Source organism: Macrobrachium nipponense, chromosome 35 (assembly GCF_015104395.2).
Source record: "Macrobrachium nipponense isolate FS-2020 chromosome 35, ASM1510439v2, whole genome shotgun sequence".
Classification (NCBI taxonomy): Eukaryota; Metazoa; Arthropoda; class Malacostraca; order Decapoda; family Palaemonidae; genus Macrobrachium; species Macrobrachium nipponense.
In genome coordinates this window covers 11724772-11749049 of record NC_061096.1, presented here as the reverse complement: position 1 = coordinate 11749049, position 24278 = coordinate 11724772, and the positions used below count along the sequence as shown (strand labels likewise).

At 35.5% G+C, this 24278-nt stretch overlaps 1 protein-coding gene across 6 annotated transcripts in view; it reads left to right on the top strand.

Moving 5' to 3' along the window:
* Window positions 1-24278, top strand: part of LOC135208419 (unconventional myosin-XV-like) — a 263067-nt gene that overhangs the window by 164393 nt on the left and 74396 nt on the right. For 3 of the 6 annotated variants that reach the window (XM_064240568.1, XM_064240566.1, XM_064240570.1), the window contains 5 exons: window positions 1406-1651; window positions 14932-15069; window positions 15278-15439; window positions 15693-15874; window positions 17469-17633. In XM_064240568.1, coding sequence (XP_064096638.1) covers window positions 1406-1651; window positions 14932-15069; window positions 15278-15439; window positions 15693-15874; window positions 17469-17633 — 893 coding nt within the window. The remainder of the gene's footprint in view (window positions 1-1405; window positions 1652-14931; window positions 15070-15277; window positions 15440-15692; window positions 15875-17468; window positions 17634-24278) is intronic. The other 3 variants (XM_064240571.1, XM_064240567.1, XM_064240569.1) reach the window with 2 other exon arrangements.

Here is a 24278-nt window from a genome sequence, read left to right as displayed (position 1 = left end):
CTAACATAACACTGGTGCATGCAGTGGTGAAAATGAGGAAACAAAAGAAGACTGATGAAAGGTATTTAAACGAATGAAACAAAACTGAAAAATGAAGTAAACAGGGAATGTAGGAAGAAGTCAGAGAATTTATAAAGAAAAATGGGAGATACAATTGTCTGAGAAGTGTGATTATATGCATTATCTTGTTTCCTAAGATCATTTTAAGCTTCATTTTCCTTTCCTTTATTTATTTCACTTTTATTACATCTGCCACTTCATCTTGAGGCCTACTCCTTTCTTTTGTTGTCTAGACTCTTCTACATAAATTTATATTATTTTTGTTCATTATATAACTTTATACTAAAATCTTTGTACACAGATGTTTATATTGTATTTTGACGTAGTTACCATATTTAACATTTTCCTGATTTAACTGTGTTTACTTTCAGTGAACTTGAGTCAATCTCATTTCACTGAATTATTCACTTTCTACTGTCATTTTCAAGGCAGTGAGGCTTTGGGTTTGAGGAGCATTTACATAATGGGAGATTTTTAAAAATAGTACAATGTAATTGCAAAAATACAAAGGTAATGCCTATCAACTTATTTCTTGTTGTTGGGAAAGTAATATTTCTTGTTGTTGGGAAAGTAAACCATTGTATGTTTAGGACTAACTCTAACACTGATACCAGTTATGACGAACAGCATCTTCAGATGGAAATATTCTTTTTAATGTAAATGAATTAGTACTGCAAAGTCTTCAAGTTTTGAAGTGTTAAGCTAGGAACATGAAAATTTTGCCTTGTGGTATGCAGTACTTTTTCTAATAAGATTTTTAGCCTTTTATTCATAAGATTTTATATCCCTTTATAAGGATTTTATATCCCTTTATGTTAGCTTACTAGTTGTTGTTAGACAGGAAAATTGTCACCACCACTACTACGGACCAGGCATTATAATACTTATTCACATTGGGCTTATTGCTTACAACTTACATTTCTCTTTGTATTCACCTTTAGCTACTTTATTGCCTTCCTTAGCTCCCTATTCGAAGTACGTAGAGTACTGTGCAGTAGAATGACTAATTTTGAAAGTTTAGACTTGTGAGAATGGTAAGATTTTTTTTACATAGTATTGAAATTGATGATTTGTGAGAGTGAAGTTTTGTCCTCTGAATATGCTTTCTATAGACCTTCTTGACATTAATGTATTTTAAGTTTTAAAAGTTATATTGGTTGAAATATTAAAAATCTCTTTGTGCTATATTGATTCTTACAGTCTCCATTGGTATTAAATTGCTTGTGACATATTGTATGTAATATTGATATCACCTAGTACATATTTTAAGTAGTGTGTTAGTACATATAGGAATGAAATATCCACTTTTGAAATAATGTCTGACAATGAAACCTCTCTCACTCAGGTATCATTCCAAGAGCCTGAACATAGTGAGTTGTGGAGTACAGAAAAAAATGAATCTGGAGCTGATGGAGCCACTGCAGGTATGGGAGCATCTAGAGGAGGCTTCCATGGTCCAATGTCACCACCTCCCCCTCTAGCAATGTTAGATACAAGTGCTTCAGGACCTGTTTTTTCGCAGGCTGCTGCTCTTTCCTCACCTGTTCCTGAACAGTTGAAAAAACTGTCTAGTTCTTCGGAAGATGCTAAGGTCAGTATGTAGTAACTTTTTCAAGATATCATATGAAATTTAACATTCAGTAATTATTCCCCATTACAGTATTTTACTTATCCTGTAATTTGGCACACTACAAGTCATTTTACACATTTCCTCTTTTATTCTTTATGACTGTGAAATACATATTAACCTTCCTCAAAATGAAGTTACTTTTCTTTATATGCGTAAGGTAAGTACTGTTCTCAGCATACCACCTCGTCACATATTTAAATTGAAAAATACAAATTGTTTTGAAAAATTTGTAACTTTTCTTTTGGTTCTTTTTAATGATTAGTACATAAGTATTCTTTCTTATGTCAGTGCTAAACATGACAGGAGGGCAATAATAGTTACTAGACTTGGAGCTTATCCAAGTGCTTAATTTGTTTTGATAGCAATCACATCATAAAGGAGCTTAACTTTTACAGGTATAAGGCTTGCGATCAAGTTTTATAAATTTTACAACTTTACACATGCCTTTTAAAGACTACCTTGCAAATCAGTTTCTAGTTGGCATAAATATACCTAAGTCTTATTGGGCCAAACCAAAACTGAAATTCCTAGCCCTTGAGCTAAAAAATGTCAAGTTGTCTCTTTTATCCTGCTCATTTACTGACTTGACTGTATACTTCACAGACCACCAGCCAGTTCATGATGTATAACTAAATTATAACTCATCTCATGATACAGGGCTTTGAATTACATGTGTTATTTTTGTTATCTCAAGGAGACTATTAGAAATAATTTATTCATATATAGCATGAAATGCTTATGGTTGAAGATACTTTTATTAGAAATTTTTATGTATTGTATTGTAATTACACGAGTATTTGAATAAAGATTGTCGGTTTAGATTTGGTATTCATGATATAAAAATAGGGTAAAAATTTTAAACTCTGGCCAATATCCCATTTATGACCAGCAGCAGGAAATACTTGAGACAACAAGCTGGGAGGAGTGAAAAAATATACATTTTTCTTATTTATTTTTTAAAATAAAATTCAAAGGATTAATAGAGAAAATTACTGTATGTACTAGTAATCTACACCAGACAAATGACAACCTTATTCTAGGATCAAAGTGGTCTTCATCTCACCTTACCAAGAGTACGTATGTGTAGTATCTAAATGACTCAAAAACTGATTTTGATAGAAATAGAAAGAATTTTCAAAATTCAGAGTACAAAACATAGTGTGGGAATTGTAGGAAGCTACAACCTGATACATACTGAGAGTTTCATCAGCCATCTCAGTATCAGAAAATGGTAACAGATTTTCAAACATTATAAACTGTACAAAAATCCTAAGCTCAAATTATTACTATTATTATTCTTAAGATGAACCTTATTCATATGGAACAAGCCCACAGGGGCCACTGACTTGAAATTCAAGCTTCAAAAGAATATGGTGTTCATTCAGAAGAAGTAACAGAAGATAATGGGAAATACAAAAAGAGATCAGTTATTATCAAAACAGGTAAATTAACAAATTATCAGTTAAATAAAAATGTAAGTAAAATATTAAAATACAAGTTGAATTGTGTTAGGGAAGTAATGCATTGCAATTTCACTTCAACTTTTGAAGTTCCAATTGCACGACATCCTCTAGGAGGTTGTTCCACCGTCCAAATGTGAGAGGAATAAAGGACCTCTGGAACTGAGAATTTTGACAGCTAGGCAAATTTACTAAGTATTGGTGCTGCTGCTTGGTGAAATTGGTTGCTCTCGTGAGGAAAAGGGGAACAGTGATCAATTATGAATGTGAAAGATATGTTAAAATACAACTTGTGAAAAGTGACAAACAAGAGACCATTTGTTGATGGTCCAAGCTAATATTAGCAGAAGCATCTGTGAATATGAGGTCTAATCTAATATCAGCAGTGGCTAGGGGTTCTTCAGTTAGCTGAATAAAATTGGAGGATACACAGAACTCAAGAGTAGACCTGACATGTTGATCTGTGGAATATGAATTTAGCCACTTGCTGTGCTTTGCATTCCTTGAATGGAGGAATCACCTTGAAATTTCTTAATTATATTTGGCAGCAATGTTGTTTATGCTACCTATGAATAAGTGAAGACATCAGAAAAATTTGCGCCGGCACTTTACCACATAAAGTCAGTAGTTATGTGTGACCATTTAACACTGAACAATGTATACATTATTCATAAAATAATCTAACCATTTGGGATTTTGTGTCCCCCAGAACTCATCTGTGAGAAATCACATTTTGACTTCTTATGAGCATTGTAGTATTTTTCTTTTATTGCTTGCTGTAAATTTATTTTTCATGCTAAAAGGTTAGCTTAAGTACAGTTTTAATGTCGAATACTTGGAACTTATTTTAGCACATTCAAAAATGGAAAACAACAAAAAGTCAAAATTACAAGTAGAAGAATTTAGCCCAAAAAGTTTCTACAAATCTTCCTTATACAGTCATAATATTCTCAAAGGTTGACATTTGCATGGCTACAAATGATGTCATTAGAATCTCAAGGACTAGTTATATTTGGCATTATGTATACAGGGTTACTTCAGTAAAACTAATATCTGCCAAAGCAAAGGTAGAAAAACAAAGAAGCAGTATGTAATTTTAGTATGAGGGTGGTCAATCATGGAGGTTAAGCATTTACACTCATATTAGCCTTCTGATTGCTAAATGAGCCTGGATAAAATGAGCTATAGTACGTATAGTGTTCAGGAACTATACAATAAATAACAGAATAGCTTCCCCAAGAGAACTCGTTTATTGTCAGCTAAGGTAAATATCTAAATATTTTAGTCAGTAGCATGACTTGAAATAAACATGAACTTAATCTGGTGTATTTAATAATATAGCCAGATGCACTGCAATATGCAAACATACAGTTCCTTAATGATGTCCATTCCAAGAAGTTTACTAAAATATGGAATATGTATATACTGTACTCTGAATCTGATTTTTTGGCAAAATCAATTAAGAATTCTAGGAAGAAAAAAATGTATCTTCCAGAACTAATTGAGGTTATTTTCTACTGATGTAAAATTGAGGAGAGCTCATTAACTTAACACCTTGCCATGAAAAACTTTTTGTCATGTACCAAGTGCAGGAACACCTTGCCATGAAAAACTTTTTGTCATGTACCAAGTGCAGGAGTAAAGTGCTTGATAATAGTATGTTATGTGACAGTGTTATATATGAGATTTTTTTTCCTACAATGTAACTTTCAAATGGTAGATGATCATTTTTGAAAATAGTTATTTTGCTTGGCATTTTCTCCAATAGTATACTCATTGTGTTCTGCCTTTAATGGCAATCCATACCATAGTATAATGCATGTGGTAAAATTTTGTAGGACTTGGTGCCTAGTGGTTAATCTTAGTGTAGCAGAGGCTTAAATTTCAGATGCTATTCAAAAGACATTCATTTTGTTTTTATATCTTTGGGATGATCTAACTTTAATCAGAGTGATGTTTTTACTTGTATTCAGAAACATGTATGGAAAATTTATATTTTTCAATTCAGTGGTTATACTATATTGTAGAAATGACAGCTTCATTACTAAAACAGTGGATTTTGCTCATACTTTAAAACCTTCTGGGAGGAAAAGACTGGCACTTTTCATTTCTTATAATCAGAATATATTTCCTCCAGTATTTATACTGTCTGTTTGTATCTGAATGACTATTATAAATACAGTATAGATATACTATATGGTATTCTCGCATTGCTCCTTGTCATTCCTGTTTTTTACCTGAATTTTCTGCCAGAATTATCAGTTAAAGTAGGCCCTCATGTTTGCCTTTGCCTTATTGTTTTCTTGGCTTTCCCTCTGGTCACCATCCTGTCTCTTCCGTTTCTAGCACTTTTTCAACTAATTGATCATCTATTCTTATTATCATCCCAAATTATCTTAATCTTTGACATTACAGTTTATTTTTTATTGTCTGAAGACCACATCTGATAATTCCTCATTTATAGCACATTTTCAGAATCTGCTCCCCTCTCTTTTGTTAGTGCTCTTGCCCACGTTGCATACAGAAGCACAAGTCTTAAATAAGTTTTTGCTCTGCTCTGTTAACTATAGTAGTAGCAAACTTTTTGCCAGTAGTCTTGTAATCACTTCTAATTTTATTCTGGGCACCACTACCATTCTGTCAGTTTCAGCTCTTATGTTCCTATGTACTGTACAGAGGACCCCAGTACTTGCAGGGGATGCGTTCCTGACACCCCTCCCCCCCATGAATAGCTAGAACCCACGAATACTTGGAACCCCACTCCACAAATGCTTATACGTAACTGCTTATCATGAATGTGTAAACACCAAAGTATCCCAAAAAATCCCTTTTTACATCAAATATACATAAAATATCATCCTATTACTGTACATTATTCTTTGAAATACAGTAATACCTGAGTCTAATGCGATTCGAGTTGTGCGAATTCACAATTGCAAGAGCTTTTCATTGGAACCTAATTAATTATCATACACAAGTATTTTACTGACATGCGAATACAAACATAAAATTTTTTATTCCTAGATAAACCATGCAAAAGTATTTGTTTAATTTTTTATGTACTAATTTGCAAGTTTTAAAGCTTTTCTTTGTAAATTAAATAACATTAATAAATAATAAAAGAATTCTCTTTCTCTTTTACTGATATGAGAGAATAATAATTATAATGATAATAATAATAATGGGTACTGTTTTCAGTGTCGAAAATGATAATGGTTGCAGGTCCACAATAACATAGCACGTGAGAGTTGATGGTCCTTAATAAATCTTATTAGCTTTCGAACCTTGTGCTAGGTTCATCCTCAGTCAAGTGAGCATTATGACATTAAAGATTTGTCAAAGTAAACTTCTGAGCAGGACAATTCCACAACGAAGAATGCAAATGAAGGAAGCACTCAACAGCCCAACTAGGTAATTCCGTTGTTGATGTTCTTATTCCTGTTTGCTATTTTCCCAGCAGAATAGTGAACAGGAGTATGATCATCAGCAACAGAATTACCCAGTTGGGCTGTTGAGCACTAACTTCATTTGCGTTCTGTGTTGTGGAATTGTCCCGGTCAGAAGTTTACTTCGGCGAATTTTTAAAGTCATAATGTTCACTTGACTAAGGATGAACCTAGCACAATGTTCAAAAGCCATTAAAATTTATTAAAGATCATCAACTCTCACATGCTATATTATTGCGGACCTGCAACCAATATTAATAATAATAATAATAATAGTAGGGAAAAACTCTATCGCGAGAGATATACAGTGGTACTTTGAGATACGAAAGGCTCAACTTACTAAAAACTCGAGATATGAAAGCTGACATGAACAATTTTACTGCTCTACATACGAAAAGTTTTCAAGATACGAAAGGTTTCTGAAAGTCCGAGATTCGCCCGATAACAATTTTGAAACTCGCGCCGCGTGCCGCCATCTTAGTTCTAGTAGACTCGCCACCATCCTCCTGCTCTCCCATTGGTTCCTGATGCTAGCCAAGCCATGAGATCCTTCTCTCCTATTGGACAGCATCCCTCCCATCATGCATCTTATACGTACTACGTACGTGGTGGCGTCCCTACCACGGCCACCTCGTACCAGAATCTTTATCGTACGCATGCGGCATTCGTTCGGTCCAACGATTTCGTTTAGTAACGTAAATTCGTTAGTGATTTTGTTGTGCTACTTTATCGTGTTGTGAGAACCTAATTAGTATACGTACTACATACGTAACTTAATTACGTACAGCACATATAGTCATAGGTCCCAAGAAAGTTGCTGAAGTTCACAGAAAGAAGAGAATGCTTTCTATGGAGACAAAGATGGAGATAATAAAAAAGTATGAAGCTGGCTTGCGGTTGAGTGTGATCGCTAAGGAATACGGCCAAAATCCGTCGATGATAGGCACCATCCTTAAGCAGAAGGAAGCCATCAAAGCAGCTACACCTTCCAAGGGCGTGACTATTTTGTCCAACAAGAGGAGCCATGTGCATAATGAAATGGAAAGGCTGCTTCTTGTGGGGATCGAGGACAAAGAAATCGATGGCGATACGATAACCAAGACGGCAATCTGCCAGAAGGCCAGTGCTATTTTCGGCGATTTGATCGCCCAAGCCGAAGACGGCGGCGGAGAGGGGACGTCAACGGCAACCCCAGAGTTCAAGGCTTCTCATGGGTGGTTAGAAAAATTCCGTTAACGGACTGGCATCCATTCGGTGGTGAAGAAATTGAAATTACGTAAAGTATAAAAAGGTAAAAAGAAATGTAAAAATCAAAAAAAGACAAAATAAATTTTATTTTAAGTTTTTTGTAAAGTTAAGTGTTACAGTTTTATTAATGTGTTTTGTAAAGTTTAGTTTGTTTTTCTGACATTTTTTTATGTGTTTTGTAAAGTTAAGTGTACGTATCTGCCATTTGTCCTCCTCCTCTGCCGCCACTTTTGGAGATAGCCTCACTCGAAAGGTAAGCTTCCACATTTTACGTTACAGTAATAATATTTCTTGTACACTAACCCTCTTACGCCGAAGCCCTAAAAATCAAAACCTCTCCTGTATGCCGGCGCCGGTTTGGAGTGAGCGCGGAAGCGGAAAAAATAATTTTTTCAAAAAATCACAGCGCGCTTAGTTTTAAAGATTAAGAGTTCATTTTTGGCTCCTTTTTTGTCATTGCCTGAAGTTTAGTATGCAATCATCATAAATGAAAAATAATATTATCATATGTAAATAATGCGAGATATGGTAGCGAAAAAAAAAATTCATAGATAATTGTATTCAAATCACGCTGTGCAAAAAACAGTCAAAGCTAACGAGTTACTTTTTTTTCGTTGTATTGTACACTAAATTGCAATCATTTTGATATATAATACATAGTAAAACCATAAAAGCAACACCGGAAAAATATTATCACAAAATGATGTACGAATTCGTAACGCGTGGACGTAAAAAAATGTTATTTTCAAAAATTCACCGTAATTCTAAATATAGTTCTAGAGACTTCCAGTTTGTTTCAAAATTAAGACAAATGATTTAATATTACGATACTGTAAGAGTTTTAGATTAGAATTGCAGATTTCGACCATTTCGGACGAGTTAAATTTGACCGAATGTCGAAATTTTTATATATATATTTTTTTATATGCACATATTTCGGAGATGGAAAAAGCTACAACCTTCACTTATTTTTTATTGTATTCGTCATGAATTTGCACACATTTTGATATATGAAACTCTATAAAACGGCTAATATGAAAAGGAGCAAATATTAGGATAATGCGGTGTACGTATTTCGGAGACTTGCGGCCGCGAATCGGCGCGCGGAGTGAAGGTAAATATATTTTTCAAAAATTAACCATAAATCACAATATTGTTCTAGAGACTTCAAATTTGTTTCAAAATGAAGAAAAATGACGGAATATTACTAGGCCGTAAGAGTTTTAGCTTACAATTGCGTTTTTCAACTATTTCGGTAGAGTCAAATTTGACCGAACGTGATTTTGTTTCTATTTATCGTGATTTATATGCAAATATTTCGAAAAAAGAGAAAAGCTACAACCTTCAATCATTTTTAGTTGTATTCTACATGAAATTGCGCACATTTTCATATATAAAACTTTATGTAACAGCTAATTTTAAATGGTGCAAACATTTCGACAATCGCACAAAAAAAATTCTGATATTTTCGGAAGTTACCGCGTGGACATAAGGAAAAATTTTTTTTTTTTCATAAATTCACCATGAATCGAAATATTGTGCTAGAGACTTCCAAGTCGTTGCAAAATGAAGGTAAATGATTGAATATTACTAAAATATAAGAGTTTTAGCTTACAATTGCGTTTTTCGACCATTTCGGTAGAGTCAAAGTTGACCGAAAGTTGAAATTTTTGCACTTAACGTTATTTATATAAAAATATTTCGAAACTGATTAAAGCTACAACCATGGGTTGTTTTTAGTTGTATTGTGCATGAAATTGCGCACATTTCCATATATAAAACTTTATGTAACGGCTAATTTAAAAGGGTGCAAACATTAGGACAATCGCACGAAAAAATTTATCGGAAGAGTTATCGCACGAACGTAAGGAAAAAGTTTTTTCATAAATTCACCATAAATTGAAATATTGTGCTAGAGACGTCCAATTTATTGCAAAATGAAGGCAAATGATTGAATATTACTATAATATAAGAATTTTAGCTTACAATTGCGTTTCTTGACCATTTCGGTAGAGTCAAAGTTGACCGAAGGTTGAAATTTTTGCACTTATCGTTATTTATATGAAAATATTTCAAAACTGATAAAAGCTACAATCATGAGTATTTTTTTGTTGTATTTTAAATGAAATTGCGCACATTTTCATATATAATACTTCATGTAAAGGATAATTTAAAATGGTGCAAAAATTATGTCAAAGTGACGAAATAATTTTTGAGATGTGTCACTGATACTTTTTAGTGCGATAAGAAAGAAATTCGCGCTTGCGCGCCTGCGTAGCGATTGTAAACAAAACAACACCTTGATCCGTGAACTCCCAGCATCCCCCAAGGCGCGTGATACAAAAGTTTTCGGCTGGTAGGCTTATAAGTATTTTTCCGCGAATTTTTAAAAAAACTTTTTTGAGCCGACGTATGATACGTCCAATAGGCATACGGGAGACATTTTGACTCGACGTTTAATACGTCCAATCGGCGTAAGAGGGCTATTATACACTTTATTTACAGGTTTTGCATTTTTATTCTTAATTTAGGTATTGAATGGTCCAAATTGTTGTAGTATTTCATTGTTTATAGGTCAATTTAGCTTTATTATGAAATTTACTGGGGTGTTTTTGGAGGGCTTGGAACGGATTAGCCATTTTACATGTAAAATGTGGTCCAAGATACGAAAAACTCATGATACGAAAGGCGCCTCGGAATGGATTAATTTCGTATCTCGAGGTACTACTGTATAATGTTCTAAAGGGTCCACAATAATACAAAGTGTAAAAAGTTCGTGTATAATTTTGAAGACTTTACAGAAAGCTTTCGAACCTTTCCCTGGGTTCATCTTCAGTCCAATGAACAATAAGTTGCAACAAGTACAGAGGTAAATTTAAAAAACAAGAGTCGTTGAAGATCGTTGACAACAGTCGTTTGCTCTGTACTTCTTGTAACTTATTGTTCATTTGGACTGAAGATGAACCCAGGGAAGGGTTCGAAAGCTTTCTGTAAAGTCTTCAAAATTATACACAAACTTTTTACACTTTGTATTATTGTGGACCCTTTAGAACAAAATAATAATAGTGATATAACTGTAATTACAAAATTTGTATGTGATAGCATTTTAAAGAAATAACCTTTCCATTTCACTTTTAAGTAAGAACAACTCTCTCTCTCTCTCTCCTCCTCTGTGTCCTTCCTCTCTATCTCTCTCTCTCTCTCTCTCTCTCTCTCTCTCTCTCTCTCTCTTACTGAGATGAGAGAATTTTTCATATTAGTATTTTGAAATATTAATGATGATGATAATAATAATAATAATAATAATAATAATAATAATAATAATAATAATAATAATAATAATAACTGTACATAATGACAAAATGATGTGCATGAAATATTCATTTCCCTCATGTTTCTTTTTAACTCCACAAGAAGCTTGAAGTCCAGAGTTGTCAAATATGTCAAGTAATGTGACAGGAGGGGGAGTGTTTCCAGATTAGCAGTCAGTGATTTTTACATAATTTTTTCTCTCTGTCCCTGTACATATGTAATCTTCACACACTCTTATATTTTTACTAAACAGTTATTTCTTTTTTTAAAGGTAATGTTTGAAGCTAACTTTTCAATGAAATTACAATAACATTAATTTCATTTAAAAATGAGCTTAATGCTTATATAAAGATAAATTTTTTCTCTCTCTCATTCATAGTTAGTGGTAGATAATTTTTAATTGATCTATTTTTACCTTTTACCATCTAGAACTGTAAATGCCTGTTCTAAAACATAGACACATAACTAAGAATAGAGGCTAATTGGAGAAGGACCCGTGGTAGTGGTTTCACTCGCCCCAGAAACCATACCGACACCTTTTAATAAAGGTGAGCGAGCCAGAATATTCTGGCCTTTCCAATTTAGCGGTTCTCTGGTATTATAACAATATTTTACCTTAGAAATAGTTTTAAAGGAACCTATTTCACTGGGCGACACGGACCCTTCGCCCAGAAATAGATTTTTCTTACGTCAAAATCCTTTTATTCCAAATAAAAAGCACTATTCATGATAAGGAGACAGAAAAATGAATTTCTCAAAAGTGGTTGAGTGGACTTCTAAAAATGGGTCGGTCTGTTGGAAGGGGAAAAGTGGAGAAATACATTGTAGTATGTAATCTTCACACACTCCTATATTTTAACCAACCATTTATTTCTTGTTTTAAGCTAGCGTTTAAATGAAATTACAGTAATTTTAATGTAATTTAAAAGTTAGCTTAATACTTAAGTTTGAAAACCTTGAAATCCACAGCTAAAATAAAAAATAAAAAATATTTACAAGAGCAAAAATAAAAACAAAAACCATAAAATGAAGATTAAAATACTATTGCCGAATGGTGGCCAAGAGAAAGGCTATTCAGTGCCAATAATCAGCCTAGCCTAAGTTTTGAAAACCTTGAAAACCAAGTCTAAAACAGAAAATATTTCTGTGTATAATATACGACTGAAAATTAATGCTATTAGTTGAAATAAAGAGAATAACTCGATGACGAATTCACTTAATGACGGGGTTACTGGAACAGAACCCCGTCCATTAAATGAGGAGTACCTGTAGATACATTCCACAGAAAAACTCAGTAATAAGCGAGTCCTCTCACAAATATTTTTTAGATAGGTTCCACAGAAAAATCCATGAATCCCGAGAACGCAAATAAGGGGGGGGTCTACCACAATAACATAATGCTCATTCTTCATCCCATGATAATTACTGCTTCGTAACTAAAAAATGCTTATTCTATTTCAACTTTGTAATCATATATATATTGCATATGACAGCATTTATTTTATAGTGTAGATAATTTTTGATTCATCATTACAAAATGATCTCAGCATTCACATAGCCACTCTGCAAATCTCATCTTCTTTCCTGTATTTCATACATTATTACCTTAACTTTGGTTGTTCTTAGAATGATTGTCAGTCCTCCGTTTTCTATTTCTATTTTTTCATAATTTAAACATTATTGAGACCTCTTGTTTCCAATTATGTCAATACTTTCTAGGTCATTTTCATGTAGTCTTTTCTGAAAATCTAGGTCATTTTCATGTAGTCTTTTCTGAAAATATCTGTAGCATCCTCTTTTATGTGGTAAAAAGTAAAGAATCCAGTGCTGGTTTTTAATGGATACTAACCTTTATCAAAAAATTTTCTGACATACCAGCAACTGTCTTCACTATGGATATTGTATTATGCTATATTATTATTTGTTCAATGATTCTTCCTGGTATTTAATGCCTTCATGATATGTATCATCATCAGAAATACTTGTCAGTCCTGGACCTGCTTCTATCTGCATGGCTGGTTGCTGTCTATCTACTGTTTTAGTTCTGTGGTGTGATTGCTGAAGTTGCTGTTTTATAGTGTGGATGGAAAGCCCAGAAATTGAACTATTTTCCTCCCAGAAGTATTCAGTGCATTAATTTTAAAAACTATTTTCTTTTGATAAAGTGTCTGACTATTTTACAATCTAGTGTTCTGAGAAAAATTGCACCAGCTTTGAGGACCACTTTTATGTTAATTTTTCCTTATTTCTAATTTTGAAGATATTGATCCATGTGTATTGTGTAAGTTAATTTTACATCATCTAAAAATGATGGTAGTAAATTTTATATGTGCAGCTTAACTATATCAGAATAACCCATCAGGATTACTATGAGAAAGATAAGTGCTAGCATAATTTTTTTGATCCTCAGAGTGAAGACCATGTATTGAGTAGTTTGTGAACACATTTTAAAGTGTGAGAAACCATAATAAAATGTGTAATTAGGGGACAAAATAATTTTGAGCTATACAGTAGTAATTCATTGCTTTACATATGCAATAACTTTAACCAAAGGTTGGAACAGGCAGGTTACAGAGGTTGATTTTAATAGTTCAACGGGGGGGTGGGGGGGGGGGGGGAGAGAGAGAGAGAGAGAGAGAGGAGAGAAGATGTTCATTCATCTTCCAAATATTAGCAGTATTGTTAAAAATTCCCAGATTAGTTAACTAATCTCAAGTCTTTTGGATTTTAAACTTTTTTTTTTATCTTGTATCATCTGATGCCTTTCTGTGTAATTAGTATTACATGGAAAGTGGTATGTATGTATGTAGTAATTTGAGAATGGACAGGTAGGTGAGAAGCAACCAAAGGATATTGTTTTACATAGATTTTTCTGCTTTGAGAGATATCTTTATTTGAAATCAGGATCAGTTCCTATTCTCAATGCATGTCCAGTTTCTTAATTCTCCCTTGTTCATTCCATTATGGTGTCTTTTATACAAACATGGTTTTCTTGAATAGCATACTTTATAGCCACTAGAACTTAGGTTTTTTTTAATGAACATTGTAATAGGAGTTAATTACAGAAAGTTTGGTATATAAGTACCAAGAAATATTATCCATAGACTCCTTTTTATGGCAGAGAATTGCTAAACAACACGTTTGGTGTTGTACAAAAAATAAAAGCAATTTAGATAATAATATTGCTGTAGTACTGGTAATTTATATTTTTTATTATTTAACTTATTCCATTTGAATTGACATTATGGAGGTTAATATAATGAGAAATTTTCTTCCTAGGTGCTACCACAAAGAAAGTAGTAGTAGTTATAAGAGTAACCAGTAATTTGATTTTTATCATGCCATGTTTTAGTCGTCAACCAGAGGTTGAGGGTAGGGCATATGTAAAGCAAAATATATAATTATTATGCTCATATCAACACTACATAGAGTTATACAATAGAGGTAATTTTAAGATGTAGAACTTACTAGCAGATTGGTGGCTGTGCCTGTATGCAAATCAGTTATTTGTGAAAGCTATTATATCCTTACCATTGCTGATGGTGAAATAAGGTACCATATGGTTAAGGCTGCTTTAATGGAATTGCACTTGTTTGATAACAAAGACACACCCACTTTGTAAATGTTAGTGGACATTTTTTTGGACAAAACTGACTTCTATTAATTTACACTTCTGTAGACATGGATTAGTGTTTAAGCTTTAAATAGGGTTATTTGCACCTAAACACTTTTATTTTCTAATGCACTTTGCATGCATGGCCTTTACTCAATTCAGCAGATGATACATGAATACCATCATGGACTTGGCACACATGGATCGCCTCCACCACATGTATATGGGCAAATGGAATCTCCATGGGGAGGCTACGTTCCACCCCCTCCACCTATGCCCACTCATCTTCAAGGGGGAGAGGTATGCTGTATCATACTGTAATTAGTATACTTAAGTATGGGAGATAGATATTTCGGGTAAATAGAATAATTGTAGTTTTGTGTAGGAAATTAGAGCACTCTTGCAGTTATGAATAAGGTGGACTGAGCTATTTAAAAACTGATATTGCTGTTAATTTGGAATTCTTCATTTTTTTAATATTCTTATTCTTTCCATGCAAATTTTGTAGGATATGCAAGGTGGCTTCATGGATCCTTACCAGCGAGCTAAGACAGTTCGTATTGGGAAGTGGAGATGGCCGCCACCAAAGGGTGAAGAAGATCCCAATGACTCCTTCCTTCAGTTCAAAATTCGTAAACAGAGCAGGAAGACATCAAAGCAAGATGGAAAGGTAAAAGATACTCATTAAAGTTTTTCAGTCTTCCTGTGATAACAGTTACTTCTTTGGTATTTGTTTTGGATTTTTGCATATTATGGTCTATAGTACACAGTTTCATATTCGAAGCTTCAGCAAAATTAAATTATTGGCTATTATTTTAGTATAGTATATCACTTCTAAAGGAGGTGGCAATCATAGTTTTTATTATTCACTCTGAATTTGCAACCACAACTCATGCCTTTTTTTGTGTCAATTTATGTAACAGGACTCTCAGCGCCCTAGTAAAGATGAGAGTTTTGGAGTGGAGTGGGAGGAATTTGATATGGGAGGTACAAGTAGTGCTGAACCATCACCAAGAAAAGAATCTCAGTCTCATTCTGCAGTCAAGCACCGGGAGTCCGGGAGTAATTATGGTCAACAAGCATCCCAACAGTCATCTCCTCCCAAGTGAGTTGTAGTGAAAAGTTCAAATGATACAGTTTGTTGTCTTCTCATGAAAAGGGAACCTAATACTCTGTGAAAAACTTGATGCCTGACTAAGACAGGACCCCATTTCTTTTGTTATCATGTCTTTGCATGTATGGATACATTTGCATAGGAATCATTTGATTTGGAAGTGGGTTAATAGTATGACTTAGGAGCAGTACCAGTTTGCAAAATGTTATCTTAATTTTTGATCCCTTTCTTTCATCAATTATTACTTGGAACAGACAACCAAAGCCACAGGACAATACTAATTTTTTTTATTATGAATTATATCTTATACAAAGAAAGTATAATGTTAAAGTACTGAAAGATGCATTCACATTCAGGTTGATTTTCCACTCTGCCATAAGAATCAGCTTTCATACCATGTAGATGCCATAAGAACCCATTTTCCTACAAAATAGATATTTGACTTTGGTAAAGCAGTTTCTCTAACATGAAATTATATAAAATTTCTAAAATTAATTATATGTTTGTGGACATAAACCAACCATGACCTTATAGCAGGATCTCTACATCTTCACTCCTATTGATTGCAAAATACTGGCCACCAGTTTATCAGGATAATCTAATTTTTGGGAATGAAATTAATTTTATATAAACCCAACAGTTTAGTCCTACAGCCTGCATATCCTTGGACATAAGAAGAAGAATCCTTACTTGCTTAAGTATCCATGTGGTTTTAACAGTAGGTAGTAGATAAGTCATTGCCATTGTTGATGCAACAAAGATCGCAGGGTTTGGAGGGGGTAATTTTGTGTGTGTTAACTGATGGGCTTGTACTATATAGAATTTTTATTTGTTTAATTTTCATATGTTCAACCCAACCCCATCAATTCGCTCATACTAACTGAACTAGCTACTTTGTGGGAAGGTCTTCCTGTTGTAAGAAAGAAAATCTAATTACAGCTTTAAGCTAGGTAATCTTGTGAGTGAATGAAGTAAGGAAATCAGATCATAGTACTGATGAGTGGCTGGAACCTTCTAGTAGTATCACAAAAAATATCTGGTAAAAATTTAACAAATCATAGAGATTCCATCAGCTCTGTAAGGATCTCATACTACAAGTTCTATGATCTTTAGGTATTCAGGATGAAGAGGGCAAGACTAAGTATCAGTTCCCCCAGTATTGGCTTGCCACAATCAGGGTAGAAGAATTTTATATTTTTGATAATCAGTGAGTTGGAGTCCTTCAAATTCAGTGGTCAGGAGAGAGTGCAAAACAAAACTACATGAAGTTTGTATGCCAGGAGATGGAGGCATTTCTCTTTGCAGTGCTGGGAAAAAATATCGCTTTGTAGTTATATGAAAACAAGTACATAATTAGCTGTGCACATCAACTGCTGATAACAGCATAATACATAGCGTGAAAATCACTTTTAACATGTCACTTAAATAGGGAAAAGTAGATGCTGAAAATAGAATTTGGAAATTTGGACATGAGCAGTACAATTTCTAAAGTGTATAAATCTGTTTGAATATACTATCATGTACTAACTTACTGTTGATTGTATGCTTGGATTTGTATTTTATGTTGGATGATTTCAACCAACAGGGAGAAGGCAGAGGTCAAAGAAAAGGGACCTTCTAGACGTCGTAGAGACTCTTGGGATAATCCTGTTGATGAAGGGGGTAGGCGATCTCCAGGCATTGGAAAACTCAAGATTTCTCGTGAAATGAGAGAGAAATTAGAAGCTTTAACATCATCTCATCCATCAAGGTAAATTTGCATATCTAATGGCAGATATTTATTTTTTATTGGTCATTAATAAAGCAGGATTATTTGAAACCTTGAAAAGACCTAGAAAATCTTAATTAACCCTCTTACGCCGAAGCGGTAAAAAAAAAATTATTGTCTCCCGTGTGCCGGAGGTGTTTCAGAGTGAGTGCGGAAGCTGAAAAAATATTTTTTTCAAAAAATCACAGCGCGCTTAGTTTTCAAGATTAAGAGTTCATTTTTGGCTCCTTTTTTTGTCATTGGCTGAAGTTTATTATGCAACCATCAGAAATGAAAAAAATTATCATTATCATATATACATAATGTGATATATGATAGCGCAAAAACAAAATTTCATATATAATTGTATTCAAATCGCGCTGTGCGCAAAACGGTTAAAGGTAACAAGTTACTTTTTTTTTCGTTGTAATTTACACTAAATTGCGATCATTTTGGTATATAACACATTGTAAAACAATAAAAGCAACACAGAGAAAATATTATCACAAAATAATGCTTGAATTCGTAACGCGTGGACATAAACAAATATTTTTTTCAAAAATTCACCATAAATCTAAATATTGTCCTAGAGACTTCCAATTTCTTTCAAAATGAAGACAAATGATTGAATATTACTATACTGTAAGAGTATTAGCTTAAAATTGTAGTTTTCGACCATATCTGACGAGTTAAATTTGACCGAATGTCAAATTTTTTTATATATATATTTTTTATATGCAATTATTTCAGAAATAAGAAAAGCTACAACCTTCAAATATTTTTCATTTTATGTTACATGAAATTGCGCACATTTTCATATATAAAACTCTATGAAATGCCTAATATGAAACGGAGCAAATATTCCGAGAATGGGACGTACGCATTTCGGAAATTTGTGGCGGAGAATCCGCGCGCAGAGGGAAGGAAAGATTTTTTGTTTAAATTCACCATAAATCTAAATATTGTGCTAGAGACTTCGAATTTGTTTCAAGATGAAGATAAATGACTGAATATTAACTAGACTGTAAGAGTTTAGCTTACAATTGCGTTTTTTTACCATTTCGGTAGAGTCAAAGTTGACCGAACGTGGTTTTTTTTCTATTTATCGTGATTTATATGCAAATATTTCAAAAATGAGAAAAGCTACAACCTTCAATTATTTTGTGTTGTATTCTACATGAAATTGCGCACATTTTCCTATATAAAACTTTATGTAACGGCTAATTTCATACATTCAACTTCCCTGTCAGATATATACTTAGCTATAGACTCCGTCGTCCCCGATAGAAATTCGAATTTCGCGGCACACGCTACAGGTAGGTAGGTCAGGTGATCTACCGGCCTGCCGCTGGGTGGCAGGAATAGGAACTATTACCTTCTAAGGACAGATTTTTCTCTATCGTTTGGACTGTAAACATACGTTTACGGTTCCTCCTGATTTGATTTTCGTGTTTCATCGCCATCGATCTTCTGAGCTGTCTTTTGCAGGGAAGTACTGGGTCTTTGGTTCGGCATACGCTTTTATTAACTTTTTAATGAATTTCGCTTCGAAATTTCGAAGAAAATACTAAGTGAAACTACCGAAATCATCGGTAGACACTCACATAGTTTGCCATAAAGAGAATTATTAATATTTATTCATTATTATATGTAATAAAGGTTACAACTTTATTAAGGAAATATTAAACTCTAATTTCCTACTTTAGGAAGTCAGAAAAGCATATAACTAGATACGCTTACTTTATAAGCTTTAATAGCGTTTGTGCTAACGAGCAGTTAGAGTATTAGCAGTACTAGTAGTTGTTGCATCCTCATCACCTTTTTACTCCTCAGAAACTACAAATTTATATATGCAAATTGAAGATAAATGGATAACTCAAATGCAAGCTTTTAAAAGGTAAGAAGTGAATATAGTGTTCCCCCATTGCAATGGAGGGTGCGTCTGATCGGCTCTGTCTCGCTCCCAGGTCTAGACCTCTTCCAAGCTCACAAGCCCAGAGGAGAAGGAATGTCGACAACCGCAGGGGGGTTTCAGAGAATCCCCACCGATCAGGCGTCCCCTCGGCAGGTTCTGTAGAACGTCCCAGACTGCCAAGTTCGCCATTGGAAAGGCGTCCTAATGTAATGTGTTCCCCTTATTATTATCGTGTTGACGGATAAGGAGAAGAAAGTTTCAACGGCGTAGATTCAATGAAGATGCAAGATAATCTCGTCGTAGATATCGGAACCTCAGAGAGAGATCTTTCGATAACAGTTGCGGTAGAGGCATTGCCCTATCCTGTTTTCCGTCCCCGTACAAATAGACGGAGGCTCTATCCCATGGGGTTTGAAAGAGTTATTTCAACAAATTCCTCATCGGTACATTTATATGAAAATATATCTATTCTGAGAAGAACGAATTAGATATTAAAGAATATATGTTGATCGAATGAATTATGGATCTTGTTTAATGATTAAACATACATATATAATTTTTAAGCTTCTAGCTCCTCGGACATGAAGCGCCTGAAATGCCTGAAACAAGGCTCGAGGCGCCTGAAGAGCCTGAAATGAGGCGCAAAGCGCCTGAAGAGCCTGAAATGAGGCGCAAAGCGCCTGAAGAGGCTGAAATGAGGCTCAAAGCGCCTAAAGAGCCTGAAATGAGGCTCAAAGCGCCTAAAGAGCCTGAATCGAGGCGCAAAGCGCCTGAAGAGCCTGAAGAGAGGCGAAAAAACGTCGGAGGCTCCTCAAAGGAGTCGCAAATCGCCTGAAGCTCCTGAAAACAGGCTCGGAGTGCCTGAAACGCCTGAAACGAGGCGAAAAGCGCCTGGAGCGCTTGAAGCGCCTGAGGCGCCTGAAATGAGGTGCAAAGCGCCTGGAGCGCCTGAAACGATGCGCAAGGCTTCTGAAGCGCCTCAGATGAGGCGCAAAGCGCCTGAAAGCCTGAAGCGCCTGAAACGAGGAGCAAAGCGCCTGAGATGAGGCGCTAAGCGCCTGAAGCTATAAACCAGGATCTTCATCGTATATGGAGTTAGATCCTGATTCTGCGTAAGGTGAAAGACATTCGAGGATTTCTCCTGATAAGGATGGGAGTTGTTGCACAGGCGGCCGTCGCCCTTCTCAGGATAGTCTTAATGCAAGTAATGGCAAGAGCAAGATCGGTTTTTTTTCCTGGCGGGGACTCAAGATGTCGCACAGGCGGCCTTAGCCCTTGTCAGGTTAGAATCGGTACTGCTAAAAGCCCTTCACCTTACGGAAGGAGGCGCTCTCCTCCGGTTGCTCATTCTTCTCCCAACTTGATGGACAGGAAATGGAAGATAGATCGGAATTGGAAGCCAATAAGGGAGCAGGTCTCTCAGTTTATAAGACCTTAGCGACCTTTTTTTATTGAAAATTAGTTCATTACTAATAAGACGATATTAAAATCTTCCTCCTTCTAAAATAATGCAACCAACCATTTACAGAAAGAGTGGCAATCGTTTGCAAATTGAACAAGGTTCGTACGAGCTCTCATTCATTGATTAGAGGCTCTTCCAGATAATAGAGGCGTAGAATACGGCCTTATCTCCAAGAGAATAAAAATTTGAGGGATTCTCTTCGATCCGAGAGTTTTCATTGCGATCTCTTTCGACTAATGCTAATTCGTGTTTATTGACGAAAAGAACGGAGAGGGCAAAATTTCCATTCTCTCTCCGCATCGGAGAGGAAAGAATGTAGAAGGAAGACTTGCTGCATACGACTGCTGAATGACAAGTCATATACGCATACCATAGTTGCCTTTGTGGTTCGCTACGAAATTATCTATATCCTTACAGGATTTTCCTGGTAAGGACTTCGCTTAAAAAGTTTGTTACGACAATACCTACTCAGCTTCGGTATTTAACAAAGGTTGTTTGGCTTAAATTGGCATTATTGAGAGCTTCCTTAGGCTCGGGAATAATTTTATTATATTCCTTCATTAAATGAAGTAACTGGCAACTCACGATGAATGCAGCCAGGCAGCGAGCGAGATGGCCGGGCTGTCATTGTAAGCGTAAGGCCAATACAGTACCATCCAGGTCTCGGTCATTACCAGTTGGTTGCATCTCTCTCTCCAACGGGATCGAATGGTTAACCGTATATTCCCCCTACAATCATGGACTTAGTCTCGAATGGAGGGGATAGTTAAGCTAACATAAATAAAATATTGTCTGCCTTTTGCTAAGAAGCTTTCAATAAGAAAGATATTATAACCTTTCAATGCTGTTTACCGTAGGGAACATTATTAAAGGATTCTAACACAGCAGAACATTATATTATATAATGCTCTCATGCTTACGAAAGCATGGCTTATTAGAATACATGCTTAGTGAGAAGATGGATGTAGTAGAGAATTCACTTTAAGACTACGGTATGGTCAAGTCTTTCGAGAAACGCACACAATCTTTTTAGAATCAGATATTGCTCAAGAGAAGATGGATGAGTGGAATGGGAAACATTCTCTTCGTGGCAGAAATGGTTTCCCTTATTAGAATATACTACGTATATAAGAGTTTTTTCCTACTAAAAACGGAATTAACATGTGTAAGGATGTCGGGTACCATAAAGGCACAGATGTTCTGGTACATAACATAAAGAGTATTAGAAGAAAGCGCCGGTCTGAAGCGCCAATCTGGCACAATGAGCCAAGAGCACCAGCCAAGATATTTTCTCGTTTTAGCGAGTTATTAACATAAGAGTCCAGTAGCCTCTCAGACAGCACGCTCGGTAACGGCAAGATTCGTTCCTGATTTCGTTACCCATTTAATCACTTAGGCCAATTCCACGACTCTCTCATATCGCAAAGAGCATTGAGAATCTCTTTTTTTGCTCCTGTTCGCGTTAACAAAGAGAACCTATTTGGAAAAAGAGGTTCGATGCAAGATTTTGCATGTCCGTGAGAACCTTCTCGATCAACGATAATAACTGTTATCATATGTCTAACATTTTAATGCAAAGAGTTGTGAGAACCTACGGAAAGTCTTCTTCATAGATCTCTTAGCAAGGTAGAAGACGAACAGGCTTCCTATAGAATGCTTCCTTTTCCTCGAACCAAGAGAGGTAGCAATATACGCCATCTTTATTTTATAGAAAGGGGAATATACTATAGTCTTTTTTTTCCCTAAATATAAATATAAATTCTTTACAGAATTTAAGATAAAAGGCGTCAAAGAAAGAGAGGATAATACTTTATGCCTCATTTTGGCTTTAGAGAGGTTGGATTCACAGAGGTCACGTTCTTCTCACAGCATGTTTTTGGAAGTCTTTTCCAAGAGAGTCTGGATATTCTATCAGCATCTATTATTAAATGGACCTTAACAACCTCTCCACTCTGAGTCTGTCTGCATGCAAACTGACCAGAACTGGACATAAATGAGAGGATTTTTCAAGGTAGATGACAATAGTCATGGCCTAGACATAGAATTGCTGCAGATCGTGCTAGAGGGAATGAGGAAACTGTCCTCTTCCGATACCTCTGTGAACCACATAGCGGTTTTTTTCTTCCCTTTCAGAGGGAAGAATCACCTTTGTATATATCTGCTATCAAAGAACGCAGTAAAAGGCTATACTCTGTCTCTACAAAGGGAATTGGAGATAGCAGAGGATTAAGATCTTCGGGATCTTATACGATATATACCTTAATATGACGAGTAGGATATCATGTACTTCTAATGGGATTTTTTTTTTGTGGCCACAGATTCCATGTTCCGACAAGATGGAACTGCTCCTCATCAAACTTCTTTGAGAAATTTTTATGAGGGAATTCTTTGTTTCTCTGGGTCCTAAACGACCAAGAAGACAAGTGAATTTTTTGAGCATTGGAATCTCGCATCAGATTCTATGGAGACTAGACAATGGGTTCTTGCCAGCATAGTATGTCTAGCAAAAGAACTGAAACCCCCTATTCCTGATTCAATGTTTTCAGATAGAGGTTTCGTTGTCCAGGCAGAGTACTTACGTTTTCATCTACAGTAGAATGGTTCAAACGTTTGCCTACAGAGTCTTTGGTATGCGATGACGGCTTGAAATGCTTCCCAGAAGGTGTTCAGAGGGATACAATAAAGAGCTAGAAATCAGGAGTACTCCCAATTTCAGCTCGGAGTCTCCTTCGACTTCCAGGCTTCTTCCCTTCCTTCGGGCAAGGATAGGGAAGATTTTGCAACGAGACACCCCTTCAACATGTAAGAAGAGATCTCGTGAGCACGGAAGTATTCAAGAAGGACCCTCCTCGGAGGAAGACTCTTATCTCTCGTACGGTTAAATATCCTATGGTCTACTGGATGTAGCTGATTACAATCACCTCCCCTTACCGGAGAGACCAAAAGCTCAAAGTGAAAGAATTTCTTCCACCCTTCTCCAGTCTCCTGATAAACGATTGTGGATGTTAAGGACTTTCGGACAATGTAGCGCCAATCAGGCGCCAAAATACCAGAACAGGCGTAAAGACGCCAGAGGAAGACAGTCCAAATAAACACTGTCATTGTCTGATGAGGAGAAGGAGTGTGCCTTCAGCCTGGCGCAGATGCGCTAGAGGCAAATAAATCGGAAAAAGTGTCCGATGTGGGCATCGCCAGTTTCCTCGAGACTCTTTAACAAGCTCGAAGCTCCAGCAAGTGGGGAGAAGTCAGCCAGGCGCCAGGCGCGAGGCTC